At 44.8% G+C, this 18,399-nt stretch overlaps 1 protein-coding gene across 1 annotated transcript in view; it reads left to right on the top strand.

Annotated features, from left to right (window-relative positions):
• Nucleotides 1–18,399, top strand: part of LOC137341448 (dynein axonemal heavy chain 17-like) — a 574,489-nt gene that overhangs the window by 376,886 nt on the left and 179,204 nt on the right. The window contains exons 46-48 of the mRNA XM_068004561.1: nucleotides 5,916–6,123; nucleotides 9,299–9,464; nucleotides 10,246–10,348. Coding sequence (XP_067860662.1) covers nucleotides 5,916–6,123; nucleotides 9,299–9,464; nucleotides 10,246–10,348 — 477 coding nt within the window. The remainder of the gene's footprint in view (nucleotides 1–5,915; nucleotides 6,124–9,298; nucleotides 9,465–10,245; nucleotides 10,349–18,399) is intronic.

The raw sequence follows: 18,399 nt of genomic DNA, 5'->3' as shown, positions 1-18,399 counted from the left end.
TCTGACTTACAACTGAGGAAACCAACAGTGGGAGAGGGGTAGAACGTGATTGTTGTGTCCTCTTCCCTCAAGTATTAAGCAGTTAGATATGTGTGTCTGTTGCAGTACAAAAGCTTTCCCCACAGTTCTCCAGGATGAATATGCACATTACTCTGTACCCAGCATAACTTTCCTTTCCCCCTCAACTCCAATTTCAAGCTACTCTTGCCAAACCCAGATCAGCTAACAAATCTCAATCGTCTTAATCCAATACAACGATATGTATACAGAAATATGTAATACATTCACCAGCTAACAGACAAACAAAGACACTCACAGCAATAATATCACAATCACTGAAGATTCACTTGAACTCCCATGGTCACAATTCCCTTTGCTAGACAGCAGACTTCTTCGCTCTGTCAAATTCTCACTCTGCTATAGTTTACTTGCCATATTTAGAATCTAGCCTAGCTTCCCTTGCTTGCTGGTACTGACTTTAAAAACATTAAGATCTGTAAGCAATGGAAGTGAGACTGAAACATGACTGAAACTGGCTGTAAGCTGGCTCAGAGCACCCAGAGCAACCAACTCTGTATCTAGGGAACAGCCAACAGCTAAGTAGCCTCCTCACAGAAATGTAACCCACAACTTAAAATTTAAAGAGATAAAATCCATTTACAAAAGGCCACATTTCTCTCTATCAACATTAGATTGAACAGCCATTCATCAATATTGAATGCTTAGCTGATCTTTGACTATGGCATAAAAGGCCTATTATTGAATACTATAGCTCTGGCCAATTGATACATGGGGGGGTAATTTTAACCCCCCATGTCGGGTGGGTTGGGGGTAGGTGGGCAGTCAAAATAGTAGATATTTGGAGTGGGACCGCATCCCGGCTCCAACGCACCCACTTCTGGGTTTAACCCAGGCAGGTATGTATACATGTGCACAGCTGACACCAGGAAATCCCGCCCCCACTTAAAGCGGTGGGCCTATACTTAAAGGGGCAATTTACCTCATTGAAGTTCTTAATATTTTGTGTATTAGAAAACGTAAATTAACTTAACCTTACCCGTTTGGGTTTCCCATTGCTTCCGTCAGGTCAGGTGAAAACAGGCGAGAAGAGCCGGCTCCATGAGATGAGTTCCCTTTATTGCACTGCCAGTGGGCCCGGAGGGGCAGGAGTGCTTCATCCAGGCCTAACAAGCTCAACTGGCTGACAGGGCCCCCACGATCAGCTGACCCCCCCACCACGATGGTGGACCCCCTCGATGGTGGAAACCCTCCAACCCTGATCTCCGATGCTGGTTGACACCCCCCCCCACCCCGATCCCTGATGCTGGCTGACTCCCCCAGTGTCAGGAATCTTACAACACCAGGTTATAGTCCAACAAATTTATTTTAAAATCACAAGCTTTCGAAGATTATCCCCTTCGTCAGGTGAATGAGTGAAAAGGTTCTCAAATCGCATATCTTATACTAGGCTGGGACAGCATCACACCAATCAAAAGGTGTCGTTGTTATTCAAACAGGCCAGTCACGGAGAACAGCACGTCCCAGTACACTGGATATACATTGTGTCAATTATACAGACAGACAGAAAGAAACCCAAATGGCAGAGAGAGAGAGAGAGAATATTAAAAACATAATTTTTTTCCCCTTTTTTGCTGGTGGGGTTACGTGTAGCGTGACATGAACCCAAGATCCCGGTTGAGGCCGTCCTCATGGGTGCGGAACTTGGCTATCAACTTCTGCTCGACGATTTTGCATTGTCATGTGTCTCGAAGGCCGCCTTGGAGAACGCTTACCCAAAATCGGTGGCTGAATGTCCTTGACTGCTAAAGTGTTCCCCGACTGGGAGGGAACCCGCCTGTCTGGCGATTGTTGCGCGGTGTCCGTTCATCCGTTGTCGCAGTGTCTGCATGACACAGACATCAAGTTTTTACAGAGCTGCAAGAAAGCAGACAAGATCCCGAAAGGACTACAGATCAAGAACCCACTCAAGTCCACATACAACTCAGATTACGCTGAGAGACTTTGCCATCGTACTTCTCGCACACTCTGCAACCATCTCGTACACCAACTCTACAGCAGACGCCCCAACCTCGAAACCAAGATAGAGTCCATACTCTCAACCTGTACTCAGGACACAGCAGACCAGCTACGAGACACCGCCAAACAGACGAGGCAACGGAACTACACTGCCTACATGAAAACCAAGAGCAGGAAGCTTGAGAAACTCAGCATCACCACCAGCATCAACCAAGCCATCCCCGGTACCACGGTTACAACCACAGGGAAGTCTATCGTCAATTTGTCCGACCACACCCTTCAACCAGACGAAATCGAGGTTCTCAGCCGAGGGCTCAATTTCTGCCCCACCACCAAAATGGACCGCATCGGTCTCGCGGCGGACACAGAGGAATTCATCAGGAGAATGAGGCTCCGGGAATTCTACCACAAACCCCAAGATTTCAACAGCGAACCCAATGAGACAATCAATGATCCGGAACAGCAGACAGAGGGATCCACGGTACAGCAACCGAAGAGGAAAGAGTCAAACTGGACTCCTCCGGAGGGTCGCTGCCCTCAGCTTGACATGTATGCCCAAGCTGTCAGGAAATGCGTCAATGCCAGATTAATCAGGCGCACTCAGAAGACAGTCCAGAATGTCACCCGAGCACAACGCAACGCCATCAACGCTCTCAAGACCAACTGAAACATCGTCATCAAACCAGCGGACAAAGGAGGAGCCATTGTCATACAGAACAGAACGGACTATTGCAAAGAAGCATACCGACAACTGGACAACCAGGAACACTACAGACAGTTACCCACAGATCTGACCAAAGAACACACCCACCAGCTCAACAAACTGATCAAGACCTTCGATCCAGACCTTCAAAGCATCCTACGCACTCTCATCCCACGTACTCCCCGCGTGGGAGACTTCTACTGCCTCCCAAAGATACACAAAGCCAACACACCCGGACGTCCTATCGTATCAGGCAACGGAACCCTGTGTGAGAACCTCTCTGGATACGTCGAGGGCATCCTGAAACCCATCGTACAGGGAACCTCCAGCTTCTGTGGCGACACTACAGACTTCCTACAAAAACTCAGCACCCACGGACCAGTTGAACCAGGAACACTTCTCACCACGATGGACGTCTCGGCACTCTACACCAGTATCCCCCATGATGACGGCATCGCTGCAACAGCCTCAGTACTCAACACCAACAACAGCCAATCTCCAGACGCCATCCTACAACTCATCCGCTTCATCCTGGATCACAATGTCTTCACCTTCGATAACCAGTTCTTTACCCAAACACACGGAACAGCCATGGGGACCAAATTCGCACCCCAATACGCCAACATTTTCATGCACAAGTTCGAGCACGACTTCTTCACTGCACAGGACCTCCAACCAACGCTATACACCAGATACATCGACGACATTTTCTTCCTATGGACCCACGGCGAAGAATCACTGAAGAGACTACACGATAACATCAACAAGTTCCATCCCACCATCAAACTCACCATGGACTACTCCTCAGAATCGGTTTCTTTCTTGGACACACAAATCTCCATCAAAGACGGGCACCTCAGCACCTCACTCTACCGCAAGCCCACGGACAACCTCACGATGCTCCACTTTTCCAGCTTCCACCCCAACCACGTCAAAGAGGCCATCCCCTATGGACAGGCCCTACGAATACACAGGATCTGCTCAGACGAGGAGGAACGCGATGGACACCTACAGACGCTGAAAGACGCCCTCGTAAGAACGGGATATGACGCTCGACTTGTCGATCGACAGTTCCGACGGGCCACAGCGAAGAATCGCATAGACCTCCTCAGAAGACAAACACGGGACGCAACCAACAGAGTACCCTTCGTCGTTCAGTACTTCCCCGGAGCGGAGAAACTACACCATGTTCTCCGCAGCCTTCAACATGTCATCGATGATGACGAACACCTCGCTAAGGCCATCCCCACGCCTCCACTACTCGCCTTTAAACAGCCACCCAACCTCAAACAGACCATCGTTCGCAGCAAGTTACCCAGTTTTCAGGAGAACAGCGTCCACGACACCACACAACCCTGCCACGGCAACCTCTGCAAGACATGCCAGATCATCGACACGGATACCACCATCACACGAGAGGACACCACCCACCAGGTACATGGTTCATACTCCTGTGACTCAGCCAACGTTGTCTACCTTATACGTTGCAGGAAAGGATGCCCCGGAGCATGGTACATTGGCGAGACCATGCAGACACTGCGACAACGGATGAACGGACACCGCGCAACAATCGCCAGACAGGAGGGTTCCCTCCCAGTCGGGGAACACTTTAGCAGTCAAGGACATTCAGCCACCGATCTTCGGGTAAGCGTTCTCCAAGGCGGCCTTCGAAACACACGACAATGCAAAATCGTCGAGCAGAAGTTGATAGCCAAGTTCCGCACCCATGAGGACGGCCTCAACCGGGATCTTGGGTTCATGTCATGCTACACGTAACCCCACCAGCAAAAAGGGGGAAAAAAATTATGTTTTTAATATTCTCTCTCTCTCTCTCTGCCATTTTGGTTTCTTTCTGTCTGTCTGTGTAATTGACAAAATGTATATCCAGTGTACTGGGACGTGCTGTTCTCCGTGACTGGCCTGTTTGAATAACAACGACACCTTTTGATTGGTGTGATGCTGTCCCAGCCTAGTATAAGATATGCGATTTGAGAACCTTTTCACTCATTCACCTGACGAAGGGGATAATCTCCGAAAGCTTGTGATTTTAAAATAAATTTGTTGGACTATAACCTAGTGTTGTAAGATTCCTTACATTTGTCCACCCCAGTCCATCACCGGCATCTCCACATCATCCCCCAATGTCGTCACTGGCTGATTCTCCTGATCCTCGATGCTGGCTGATTTCCCCCCCCCCCCCCCCACTTGAAGGTAACCATGCATTTTTCTGTGTAAGAACAACAAAACTGAGCAAAGCATGACCTTTTAAATTCTACTTCAGGTAACGTTTCCAAGAAAAGGAATGTAACTGTCAAATATTACAATTACTTTGTATATAATCAAACAATAATAGAACACGTTTGCACTGTGTTATTCACAACCACTCTGCAGCTCTCACCAGCTGCTGGCTTTAGCCCTTGGAATGCTTCCATGGTTGACCTCAGCCCCAGGATCATCTCTATGCACCTGAGGCTCTGGCCTTTGCTGCTTCCAGTTTCTGGTTCGCAGGAAACTGACCTCACTTCTGACCCTGCTTCATTTTAAGTCTCTTTAAGGTTCTTTGCCCAACTGCTCATCTCCCTGGCCCCATGCTGTATTTTCTGCCCAATTGCACCTCTGCCACCCAATTGCTCCACTCCCCTGCCCATATCCAGAACTACTCATGAGTAACGTGACAGATTTTCTAGCATTTGTAAATGTTTCTGCATTTGACTTTTTTGCCATTGTATGTAAAATAAATCTATTTTTCCAATTTCCACCAAACTTTTGACTCTTACTCTGATTTTACCTGTCCAAAATAAATCCTAAAAAATTAGCAGGAATTATGTTGAAAAAATAAAACTGAAAAACACAGATGTAGTCAAGCTCAGGAAAGTAGTGGACCAAAACTTCATTCAGTAGACTCAAATGTTAACTGACTTAGCTATTAGGCAGAGCAAAGGTTGTAACAAGGAGCAGATAGTGTACCACTGCATGTATCTGAAGTAATCAAATGTGCTTTGATATCCTTCCACATTGTATATGACTGCCATAGTTCTATTCTTAAGCTTTGTTTTTGTGAATGGATGCTGCACTGCAAAATTATAATTAAAAGTTATTAATTACAAAAAATAAGCAGCTTCAAAGTTCCATGCTATTGATAAATTTATTTCCTAATTGTAATTTCTTGTGACAGGCTGCTCTCGTACATACAACAGAAACCATTCGCCTACGTTACTTCATTGATCTAATGTTAGCTATCGGTCGGCCAGTAATGTTAGCAGGAAATGCTGGAACAGGAAAATCTGTACTCATGGGAGAAAAGTTGAATAGTCTTAATGCTGATGAATATGTGATTCAGGCTGTCCCTTTTAACTTCTACACAAATTCTGCAATGTTACAAGGTATTAAAATGACCCAATAGGAATGATTTTATCTCCCAGTGGGAAATGGGTTGGAGGTGGGCAGGGCAAGAGCAAGGGCCACCCGCAGGAAAAAGCAGGGGACCTCTGCCATTTTCTGGTAATGCCTCATTTGCATGATTGAGGCAAGCTGCCATTGCGAAACGCACCCTCCATATGCAGCTCTCCGATTCAGAGGTGGGAAATCAGGTGCTGCTGTAGGTTCTTAAGGGCCTGCAGCAGTTTAACAGGGAGGTGCTTTTTTGTGGCCAAAATAGGGCTGCAATACAATGGAGTTGCGGGAAGATGTGTGTAGATAAGAAGAGTCCCAGCAAGGCCCTGAGGTTTTCAGATGCAGCCATTGAGATGCTGATGGAGCTACATCAAAATAGAGAGTCTCTTCCCTAAGGATGGTCAATGGGCATCACATCAAATTGGCAAGTGGGCATGGCAAGATGTGGCATAACACATGAATGTCCTCAGAATTTTCTCCAGGATCTAGCTGCATTTCCAAAAGAAATGTAATGATCTCTCCAAGACTGCCACGGTAAGACACCCTTTCACATTTCTCATGCACAGTCCTGCAGTACTCTACCTTTGTTTCAACACTATCGATCCTCCCCTTCGCCACTTTCCATGGCTCTCCATAAGTCAGCAGAGAAGGCTTCATCACACCTCCTTTCTCTGCTTGCACTCAAAACTTCAAAAGCTGCTACAGCTTTCACAACTATTTCTCCCCCTTGGCTACACTTGCTGCTTCTTCCTGTCATAATACACACTATGGTAAACTGGCTCATGCTTATTGAAAGCACTTGTCCAGGGCACTTATTAACCTACTTCCACTCTTCTTGTGGGAAAAGCTAGCATACAGAAGGAAGCTACCAGCACAGGAGGAAGTCCCACTACACTGTGAACACTGACTCTTATAGAAGTGGCCATCATCAAAATCGGAGGAAGACATACAGCAGTCTGCACCGGAGAAGTGAAGTTGGAAGCCTGGCACAGCAGGGTGCCTTGCCACCTTCCTCTCCTTGCTTCCTTCTACTTAACTCTTCAAGTGCATAGGAATTGCTGGACAAAAAAAGACCAAGGTCCATCTAGTTCACCTTCTACCATTCTGGTATTCGCATGTTACAGTGATAATGGAGTTGTTGACTAATCATAGTAATCAATCTCTATCAATTAAACTCCAATAGACCCAGACAAGATGCAAGGAAAACGACAGTGGTGGAAAGCTTTGGGAACCATAGGTCCAAAGTCACCTGTTTCTCCCAAGTATGCTACACTTATCACGTCATGTCTCAAATTATTCATATACTGCATCCTAAAATACTATTTTCTGAAAGAAATGTATCTAATTTGTATTTCAATGAATTAATCCAAACTGCTTCCATCGTCTCCCTAGAGAGCCTATTCCATAGACTGACCACTCGTTCATTGAAATATTGGCCCTGATATTTACGGGGAGGCGGGGAAGGGGTGTAACGGCTGGGAAACCCAGAAATGCGGGTTTCCTGGAGGTCCTGCCGAATTTAATGGCAGGACCTCATTTAAATTTTTTGACTCCGTTTCCCAGCCGGCAGCCAGCCCGATTGAGAGGCTGACTGATTGACGGGCGGGAAGGCCTGTGGCATCAGGCCGCAGCCGTGGAGAGGAGGGAGAGATCATGAAGGGCTGTGGATAGATTGCGGAGAGAAGATCACGGGCCGTAGATAGACTGGGGGGAGGAGGAGGAGCGGGGAGAAGATTGCAGGCCGTGGATATATCGCAGGGGGAGCTGGGGAGAAGATCACGGACCGTAGATAGACCGGGGGGAGGTGGAGGAGCGGGGAGAAGATTGCGGGCCGTGGGTAGATCGCGGGGGGTGGGGGGGCCAGGGAGAAGATCACGGGCTGTGGATAGATCGGGGGTGGGGTGGGGGAGAAGACCGCGGGCCTTAGATAGATCGGGTAGGGGAGGCGGAGAGAACAATGCAGGCAGGGGGGAAATCGTGGGGGTTCCGATTGCAGCAAGGGGATCCAATCGTGGGGGTGGGGGGGTGCGGTCAGCGGATCACAGGGAGGGAAGCAGGTTGGCTGGGGGGATGCACCCCTGCTTCTCCTGGCCCACAAGCAATGCTGGAAAGGCACTTATCTGCTGGATCTGGCCATTCTTGGCTCTCTTTAGCTGCTGGTTTTCCCGAGCCGTGGGAAACCTGGCCCGCAGCCATTAAATTTAAAACTCTTATGAAATATGAGACACGCAGCCTCGTTAAAATATTCAAATGACCAACCTGTCTCTGGAAAGCAGGTCCGTAAAACTGGCGTTTCATAGCGATACAGAATATTTTAATCTAAATATGAGGGAAGAGCTGGGGCCAGCTCCAGCTAAGAGTCCCTCAACTTTTTGACTTTAAGAAACAATATTCTTTTTCCTGCACCCTCCAGTCCAGTTTATTTATGCAAGTGTTGCTGCCGCTGTTTCAAAACAATTATAATCTTTGTTGCAACAATCAGTGCTTAAAAAGAAACATAGTTAAAAAATACTTAAAACAAAAGAATCAATAAAACATTTTTGTTGACATGACAATGCAATGGTATAAGAACGTGTCTTTCAACAAGTCTCTATTAGTAAACACATTAACATGTCAATTAAATGCAATCAGAGAATGCATTTAAAGTCACATGCCATTATTTTTCAGTCTGAGTGGCAGCGCGTGAAAACTGGCTTAAATGCAGGAAAATCACAATCGCCATTGATTTAAAGGGGGGCAGAGCTATCTTCTAACTGTTTTCAGTGAGGGTAACGACAGAGCAACGTAAAAGTCCCAGAAAAATATGGAGTGGCATCATTAATAGCATAAGTCCCTTACTCCATAATTTCCTGTTTCTTTTGTACCATTCGAGGGTCCCTACACCGTAGATGCGCCATTACAATGGCACAAGTCCTCATTGTTTGAATCTCTATAATAGGTGCACAATTATCAACCTGGGAGAAAATTGATGGATCCTACAGATTTGTTGACCAGATAGAGTCAATTTCTATCACGGGCCATGTCTATAGCCATAATTGTTTGAAATGTATCTACCATAATTTGTTTGCTACTAGATCACAATATTTAAGAGGAAATCTTGAGTATGGTAGTATTTGATATCATTACAACAACTACATTGAAGTATTCATTCTGAACTCCCTTTAGCTGTCCTTGAGAAGCCACTAGAAAAGAAAACAGGAAGAAACTTTGGCCCACCTGGAACCAAGAAATTAATTTATTTTATTGATGACATGAACATGCCTGAGGTGGATAAGTATGGAACCGTAGCACCTCATACACTAATCAGACAACACTTGGATCACGGACATTGGTAAATAATCTACTTAGAATCTTTAAAATGCAAATGTTGGCATCATTATATATCTATTTAATATATTAAAAGTCTTGCATATGGTGCTCACTTTCTGTCTGCATTAACCTTACTTGTGTAACGATTTTTGAGTCATGCCTTTTATGTTAACATTTTATAATTGGAGAACCCCATGCCCACATTAGGGGGGATTTTAACTTCCTTCATCCAGCAGAAACTGGCCATATTGGGAGTTAAAACCGAAGTGGTACAGTAAAACCTGGAGGACACCCAGTGGGGTAAGCCCCCACAAAAAAAGTTTGAGCCACTGCCGGTTCGGGTTCTCTCGCCTTCTTGCTCAAAAAATTCCTCTAGACTCCTGATTTATCTGGCTGGTGGTCTCCAAACTGCCCAATCTTCATATGGCCAAAGCCAGTGAGCTGCTTCTGGATGCCTATTATGGATGGGCAGCTGGCCAGTGGGATGCTAATGAGGCCCGACTGTTAAAAGACACCGGGCCTCCCACAGCAGTTCCCGATTGGTTGGCCCGCATGTTCCCGGCTTCCTACCCAGGAATTAAAATTCCCCTTATATGTCAATGCATCAGTCTACAAATGTCATGTAAATAAAATGTGCAACAATTGCATCAGTACATATAATTCTGGAAAAGAAAACTAAATCTAAAACATCAAAAAGTGACTAGTTTACTCTAATAATTTTTCAAATGAATATTTGAAAATTTGCATGTTAATGATTGTTTTCATTCATTTGTACTTAAATAACATGCATATTTCTCTCTTAGGTATGATAAGATCAAGTTGACATTAAAAGATATTCATAATTGCCAGTATGTTGCCTGTATGAATCCCACAGCTGGCAGCTTCACGATTGATTCTAGACTTCAGGTAACTAATTACATGGGGTTTGCCTTTAAATAGAATACTGTTAGTCATTTGACAGTGATCCAGATTTTCCTGCATCGATTACTTCCTCCATATTTTCCTGCATTTCTAATTAGAAACATGGCAGTGAATCGGAGGCGGTGCAGCCAATGGTCAGTGTGTCCTGCGCGAAACCTTACACTGTGGATCGAAGATCTTTGGAATTCATCTCACCCCTACTCCAAAAAGGATGATTTGCTATAAAGTAGAACCAGGCACTCCACTTGCAATCCTACCGCAAAAACCATCGGTGTAACACTCTATGCACCAGATTTAGATCAAAAAAATTATTTTGGCTGACATAGTCAGGCAATCGTAAAATAAATTTGTCCTGTTCTAACAGGGTTGATCCAATATTTGCAAATCTAATAGCCAGTAATGGAAACTGAGGCTTATTTATTTATACCTTTTTATTATTTCCTTAGAATAGCGCATCTGCAAAATATTTACTACAAGGCTTTACAAATTATCCAAATTTAGGATTATACATTGCTAATTCCCACCATTAAAAGTCTCATATAAGTCGAGCTGAAAATATTCAGTCACCACTGCGAGGTAATACAATGCTATTTAACAGGGGCACAATTGAGAAAAATAATAATTGGGACAAACTTGTGAGTTTAAAAATAACAAGACATGGGTAAAGAGCTGACAGTGGTGAAGAACAGAATGAGTCATTAAATCCTTTAAACACAAGGGTTATTTATTATCCCAAGATACTTCAACTTAACATGCCCTAAAAAAATTAAACTTAGAGGGAATAATCAAAGTGTAGCTATAAAAGGACATGGGCTTCATCAGGGGTGAGTTTACAGCCTTTCTACTATACAACCTCCATTTAATAATATCACTTCTTGCCGTCCTTGACCTGCCCATTACATTTCCCAGTACTTCAATGCTCACAGCACACAAGGAGTATTCAAGCAGCAAGTGAAGGGGGACTTCACTTTCGCAACATTTCATATAATAACAGCAATTTTTATTAAGTGAAAAAGCACTGTGAATCTTTAATCCATTTACAAGTACAATATTGAACGGATTTAAATTGAAATGTTCTTTCCACGTTGGCTGATGCTTGAGGAGTCTTCACATTTAGTACAAAATGTTCCTTCCTCTACTGGTCCTCATTTATGTCAACAAAGTCTTATCACAAGATCTGACTTTTCCAGAGTGAGCAAAACAGAACACAAACAATAAGTCATGCGTATACTTTCTTTCTGCAGAGTGGTCAACATTAGTAGCCATTCCTACCAGCCAGTCCCCATATAACAGTGTTCATAAGAACATAAGAAATGGGATCAAGAGTAGGCCATATGGCCCCTCGAGCCTGCTCGGCCATTCAATCAGATCATGGCTGATCTTTGACCTCAACTCCACTTTCCTGCCTGATCCCCATATCCCTTGATTCCCCTAGAGTCCAAAAATCTATCCATCTCAGCCTTGAATATATTCAATGACTCGGCATCCACAGCCCTCTGGGGTAGAGAATGCCAAAGATTCACAACCCTCTGCATGAAGAAATTCCTCCCCTTCTCAGACTTAAATGGCCGACCCCTTATCCTGCGACTATGCCCCTTAGTTCTAGACTCTCTAGCCAGTGGAAACAATCTCTCAGCATCTACCCTGTCAAGCCGCCTCATAATCTTAAATGTTTCATTGAGATCACCTCTCATTCTTCTAAACTCCGGACAGTATAGGCCCATTCTAATCAACCTTTCTTAATAGGACAACCCTCTCATCCCAGGAATTAATCTGGTGAACCTTCATTGCACCGCCTCCAAGGCAAGTATATCCTTCCTTAGATAAGGAGACCAAAACTGTATGCAGTACTCCAGGTGAGGTCTCACTAAAACCCTGCACAACTGTAGTAAGATCTCCTTACTCTTGTACTCCAACCCTCTTGCAATAAAAGCCATTTGCTTTCCTAATCGCCTGCTGTACCTGCATACTAACTTTTTGTGTTTCTTGTACGAGAACACCCAAGTCTGTCTGAACACCAACATTTAATAGTTTCTCACCATTTAAAAAATATTCTGTTTTTCTAATCTTCCTACCAAAGTGAATAACCTCACATTTCCCCACATTATGCTCCAATTACCACCTTCTTGCCTAGTCACTTAACTTGTCTAAATCCCTTTGCAGACTCTTTGTGTCCTCCTCACAGCTTGCTTTCCCACCTAGCTTTGTATCGTCAGCAAACTTGGACACATTACACTCAGTCCCTTCATCTAAGTCATTAATATAGATTGTAAAGAGCTGATGCCCAAGGCCCGATCCTTGCGGCACCCCACTAGTTACAGCCTGCCAACCTGAGAATGACCCGTTTATCCCTACTCTCTGTTTTCTGTCCTTTAACCAATGCTGTATCCATGCTAATATATTACCCCCAACCCCATGAGCCCTTACCTTGTGTAACAATCTTTTATGTGGCACCTTGAATGCCTTTTGAAAATCCAAATATACTACATCCACTGGTTCCCCTTTATTTACCTTGCTAGTTACATCCTCAAAAAAATCTAATAAATTTGCCAAACATGATTTCCCTTTCATAAAACCATGTTGACTCTGCCTAATCATATTACGATTTTCTAAGTGCCCTGTTATCACTTCCTTAAAAATGGATTCCAGCATTTTCCCGACGACCAATTTCAGACTAACTGGCCTGTAGTTTCCTGTTTTCTCTCTCCCTCCTTTCTTGAATAGCGGGGTAACATTTGCTACCTTCCAGTCCACTGGGACCGTTCTAGAATCTGGAGAATTTTGGAAGATCTTAACCAATGCATCTACTATCTCTGCAGCCACCTCTTCTGGAACGCTAGGATGTAGGCCATTAGTCTGGGGATTTGTCGGCATTTAGTCCCATTAGTTTGTCCAGTACTTTATCTCTAGTGATATTAATTGTTTTAAGTTCCTCACTCTCATTTACCCCTTGGTTCCCCACTATTTTTGGTATGCTTTTTGTGTCTTCTACTGTGGAGACAGACACAAAATATTTGTTTAACGCATATGCCATTTCCTGATTCCCCATTATAATTTCTCCTGTCTCAGCCTCTAAGGGAACAAAGTTTACTTTTGCTACTCCTTTTACTTTTTACTTACTTGTAGAAGCTCTTACAATCCGTTTTTATATTTCTTGCTAGGTAACTTTCATATTCTATTTTCTCCTTTTTAATCATTTTTTTGGTCATCCTTTGCTGGTTTCTAAAACTCTCCCTATCCCCAGGCTTATTACTCTTCTTGGCCACATTATAGGCCTCTTCTTTCAATCTAATACTCTCCTTAATTTCTTTAGTTAGCCACAGGTGTCACAGGCTGTCAGGGCGGCTTTGGTCAAAGATCAATCTCTGTGCTTCTAATCACTGTGCGATTTCTGTGTTTTTTTTTAAGTCCACACCATTTAGCATTTACCCATAGAATCATGATGATACTGAAGTCAGATGTAAGAACATAAGAAATAGGAACAGGAGTAGGCCATACGGCCGCTCGAGCCTGCTCCGCCATTCAGTAAGACTGTGGCTGATCTTCGACCACAACTCCACTTTCCCGCCCGACCCCCATATCCCTTGATTCCCTTAGAGTCCAAAAATCTATCGATCTCAGCCTTGAATATACTCAATGACTGAATGTCCTTAGCCCTCTGTGGTCGAGCATTCCAAAGATTCACAACCCTCTGAATGAAGAAATTTCTCCTCATCTCAGTCTTAAATGGCCGACCCTTATCTTGAGACTATGCCCCCTAGCTCTAGACTCTCCAGCCAGGGGAAGCAGTCTCTCAGCATCTACCCTGTCAAGCCCTCTCAAAATCTTATATTTTTCAATGAGATCACCTCTCATTTTTCGAAACTCCAGTGAGTATAGACCCATTCTACTCAATCTTTCTTCATAGGACAACCCTCTCATCCCAGGAATCAATCTAGTGAACCTTCGTTGCACTGCCTCTAAGGCAAGTATATCCTTCCTAAGATAAGGAGACCAAAACTGTACACAATATTCCAGGTGTGGTCTCACCAAAGCCCCTGTACAATTTCAGCAAGACTTCATTACGCTTGTACTCCAACCCCCTTGCAATAAAGACCAACATACCTTTTCCCTTCCTAATTGCTTGCTGTACCTGCATGTTAACTTTCTGTGTTTCTTGTACAAGGACACTCAAATCCTTCTGAACACCAATATTTAATAGTTTCTCACCCTTTAAAAAATATTCTGTTTTTCTATTTTTTCTACACATTTTAAACACACATTTTAAAAGTGAAGTCTGATCATCTTGGAAATTCATTTAGAAAGGAACAGCAAAGGAACTTTGTGAAATTAGTTTTAAAAATACATTTGAAGCTGCTGACTAAGTAAAACCAGCTGGGCACCCACAGAGCCTCAGAGGGAGAGCACTGACTGTGGTGGGAGAGTGTGGTGTGCTTGGGGGGCTTTAAACATTGCACTGAGTACTTGGAAGGAGAGCATTTTCATATTTTTACCCAGCGTGTTTTTCGCCTTTAAGCAGAATGGGAATTATTGGGAGGCAGGCTTGTTAATACAATGGGCAAATCTAACAGAAAATGCATCCATACACCTCTCACAGGCCCCAGTCCTCACAGTCCAGTTTGCATATAATCACAATCATATGTGTCACTGAAAGTCAGCAGCCCCATTATTTGTAAATCAAAGTGGCAGCGACGTGAAAACTGGCTTAAATGCAAGAAAATCGCGATCACCATTGACTTGAATGAGGGCGGAGCTATGATAATAGCTATCTGTTTTTGGCAAGGTTAACGGCAGCAGCACAAAAGTCCCAGGAAAATATGGAGTGACATAATTAATGACGTAAATCAATTATTCCATAAATTCTTTTTTCTTTTGAGCCATCCAGGGGTCCCTATGACATAGTTACGCCATTACTGCAAGTCTCCAGGAAAATCTGGACCATTGCTTTATTTTAGAACTTTTGTAAACAATTTTACAACACCAAGTTATAGTCCAACGATTTTTATTTGAATCGTTTTATTTTAATCGTTGGACTATAACTTGGTGTTGTAAAATTGTTTACAATTGTCAACCCCAGTCCATCACCGGCATCTCCACATTATTTTAGAACAGTATTCAATAGAATTATTGTTATGCAGGAAATAAACATTTTTCTTTGGATAATCAATGTTGTATTTTACATTGCTGGAATTATAATTATGTATGTTAATGTCCATTCATTTTTCAACTAATGTCTCATTTATGCAAATTAGAAACAGTAATGGCCCTAGCACTGAGGCACCCCACTCAGTGCATCCCCCTATTGACATAACTCATCTGTCCTTCCCTTCAGCCAGTTTCTTACCTATTCACAGGGTTTACCCCGAATCACCACACAGGTTACTAGCCTTTTGTGTGGAATTTTGTCAAAAGCCTTTTAGAAGTCAAGATATACCATGTCATAGAGTTTGCCACAATCCACTTGTGTTGTCATTTTCTCAGAAAGTTGAGGAGGTTGGTCAGGCAAGATCATCCCCTTCTGAATCCATGTTGACTGCTGTTAACTGGATTGTTATTTTTTATTGTCCTTAAGTTTTTTTTTTATTCGTTCATGGGATGTGGGCGTCGCTGGCAAGGCCAGCATTTATATTGCCCATCCCTAATTGCCCTTGAGAAGGTGGTGGTGAGCCACCTTCTTCAACTGCTGCAGTCCGTGTGGTGAAGGTTCTCCCACAGTGCTGTTAGGTAGAGAGTTCCAGGATTTTGACCCAGGGACGATGAAGGAATGGCGATATATTTCCAAGTCAGAATGGTGTGTGGCTTGGAGGGGAACGTGCAGGTGGTGTTGTACCCATGTGCCTGCTGCCCTTGTCCTTCTAGGTGGTAGAGCTCGCGGGTTTGGGAGGTGCTGTTGAAAAAGCCTTGGCGAGTTGCTGCAGTGCATCCTGTGGATGGTACACACTGCAGCCACTGTGCGCCGGTGGTGGAGGGAATGAATATTTAGGGTGGTGGATGGGGTGCCAATCAAGTGGGCTGCTTTGTCCTGGATGGTGTCGAGCTTCTTGAGTGTTGTTGGAGCTGTACTCATCCAGGCAAGTGGAGAGTATTCCATCACACTCCTGACTTTTGCCTTGTAGATGGTGGAAAGGCTTTGGGGAGTCAGGAGGTTAGTCACTCGCCGCAGAATACCCAGCCTCTGACCTGCTCTTGTAGCCACAGTATTTATGTGGCTGGTCCAGTTAAGTTTCTAGTCAATGGTGACCCCCAGGATGTTGATGGTGGGGGATTTGGCGATGGTAATGCCGTTGAATGTCAAGGGGAGGTGGTTAGATTCTCTCTTGTCGGAGATGGTCATTACCTGGCACTTGTCTGGGTCGAATGTTATTTGCCACTTATCAGCCCAAGTCTGGATGTTGTCCAGGTCTTGCTGCATGCGGGCTCGGACTGCTTCATTATCTGAGGGGTTGCGAATGAAACTGAACACTGTGCAATCATCAGCGAACATGCCCATTTCTGACCTTATAATGGAGGGAAGGTCATTGATGAAGCAGCTGAAGATGGTTGGGCCTAGGACACTGCCCTGAAGAAATCCTGCAGCAATGTCCTGGGGCTGAGATGATTGGCCTCCAACAACCACTGCCATCTTCCTTTGTGCTAGGTATGACTCCAGCCACTGGAGAGTTTTCCCCCTGATTCCTATTGACTTCAATTTTACTAGGGCTCCTTAGTGCCACACTCAGTCAAATGCTGCCTTGATGATAAGGGCAGTCACTCTCACCTCACCTCTGGAATTCAGCTCTTTTATCCATGTTTGGACCAAGGCTGTAATGAGGTCTGGAGCCGAGTGGTCCTGGCGGAACCCAAACTGAGCGTCGGTGAGCAGGTTATTGGTGAGTAAGTGCCGCTTGATAGCACTATCGACGACACCTTTCATCACTTTGCTGATGATTGAGAGTAGACTGATGGGGCGGTAATTGGCCGGATTGGATTTGTCCTGCTTTTGTGGACAGGACATACCTGTGAATTTTCCACATTGTCGGTAGACACCAGTGTTGTAGCTGTACTGAAACAGTTTGGCTAGAGGCGCGACTAGTTCTGGAGCACAAGTCTTCAGCACTTCAGCCGGGATGTTGTCGGGGCCCATAGCCTTTGCTGTATCCAGTGCACTCAGCCGTTTCTTGATATCACGTGGAGTGAATCGAATTGGCTGAAGACTGGCTTCTGTGATGGTAGGGATATCAGGAGGAGGCCGAGATGGATCATCTACTTGGCACTTCTGGCTGAAGGTGGATGCAAACGCTTCAGCCTTGTGTTTTGCACTCACGTGCTGGACTCTGCCATCATTGAGGATGGGGATGTTTACAGAGCCTCCTCCTCCCGTTAATCATTTAACTGTCCACCACCATTCACGACTGGATGTGGCAGGACTGCAGAGCTTTGAACTGATCCGTTGGCTGTGGAATCACTTAGCTCTGTCTATAGCATGTTGCTTCCGCTGTTTAGCATGCATGTAGTCCTGTGTTGTAGCTTCACCAGGTTGGCATCTCATTTTTAGGTATGCCTGGTGCTGCTCCTGGCATGCTCTTCTACACTCCTCATTGAACCAGGGTTGATCCCCTGGCTTGTTGGTAATGGTAGAGTGAGGAATATGCCGGGCCATGAGGTTACAGATTGTGCTGAAATACAAATCTGCTGCTGCTGATGGTCCTCAGTGCCTCATGGATGCCCAGTTTTGAGCTGCTCGATCTGTTCTGAATCTATCCCATTTAGCACGGTGGTAGTGTCACACAACACGGTGGATGGTGTCCTCACTGCGAAGATGGGACTTCGTCTCCACCAGGACAGTGCGGTGGTCACTCCTACCATTACTGTCATGGACAGATGCATTTGTGACAGGTAGATTGGTGAGGACAAGGTCAAGTAGGTTTTTCCCTCGTGTTGGTTCGCTCACCACCTGCCGCAGGCCCAGTCTGGCAGCTATGTCCTTCAGGTCTCGGCCAGCTCGATCAGTTGTGGTGCTACCGAGCCACTCTTGGTGATGGACATTGAAGTCCCCC

This window comes from Heptranchias perlo, chromosome 23 (assembly GCF_035084215.1).
Source record: "Heptranchias perlo isolate sHepPer1 chromosome 23, sHepPer1.hap1, whole genome shotgun sequence".
Classification (NCBI taxonomy): domain Eukaryota; kingdom Metazoa; phylum Chordata; class Chondrichthyes; order Hexanchiformes; family Hexanchidae; genus Heptranchias; species Heptranchias perlo.
This window is presented reverse-complemented; position numbering and strand designations above follow the sequence as displayed.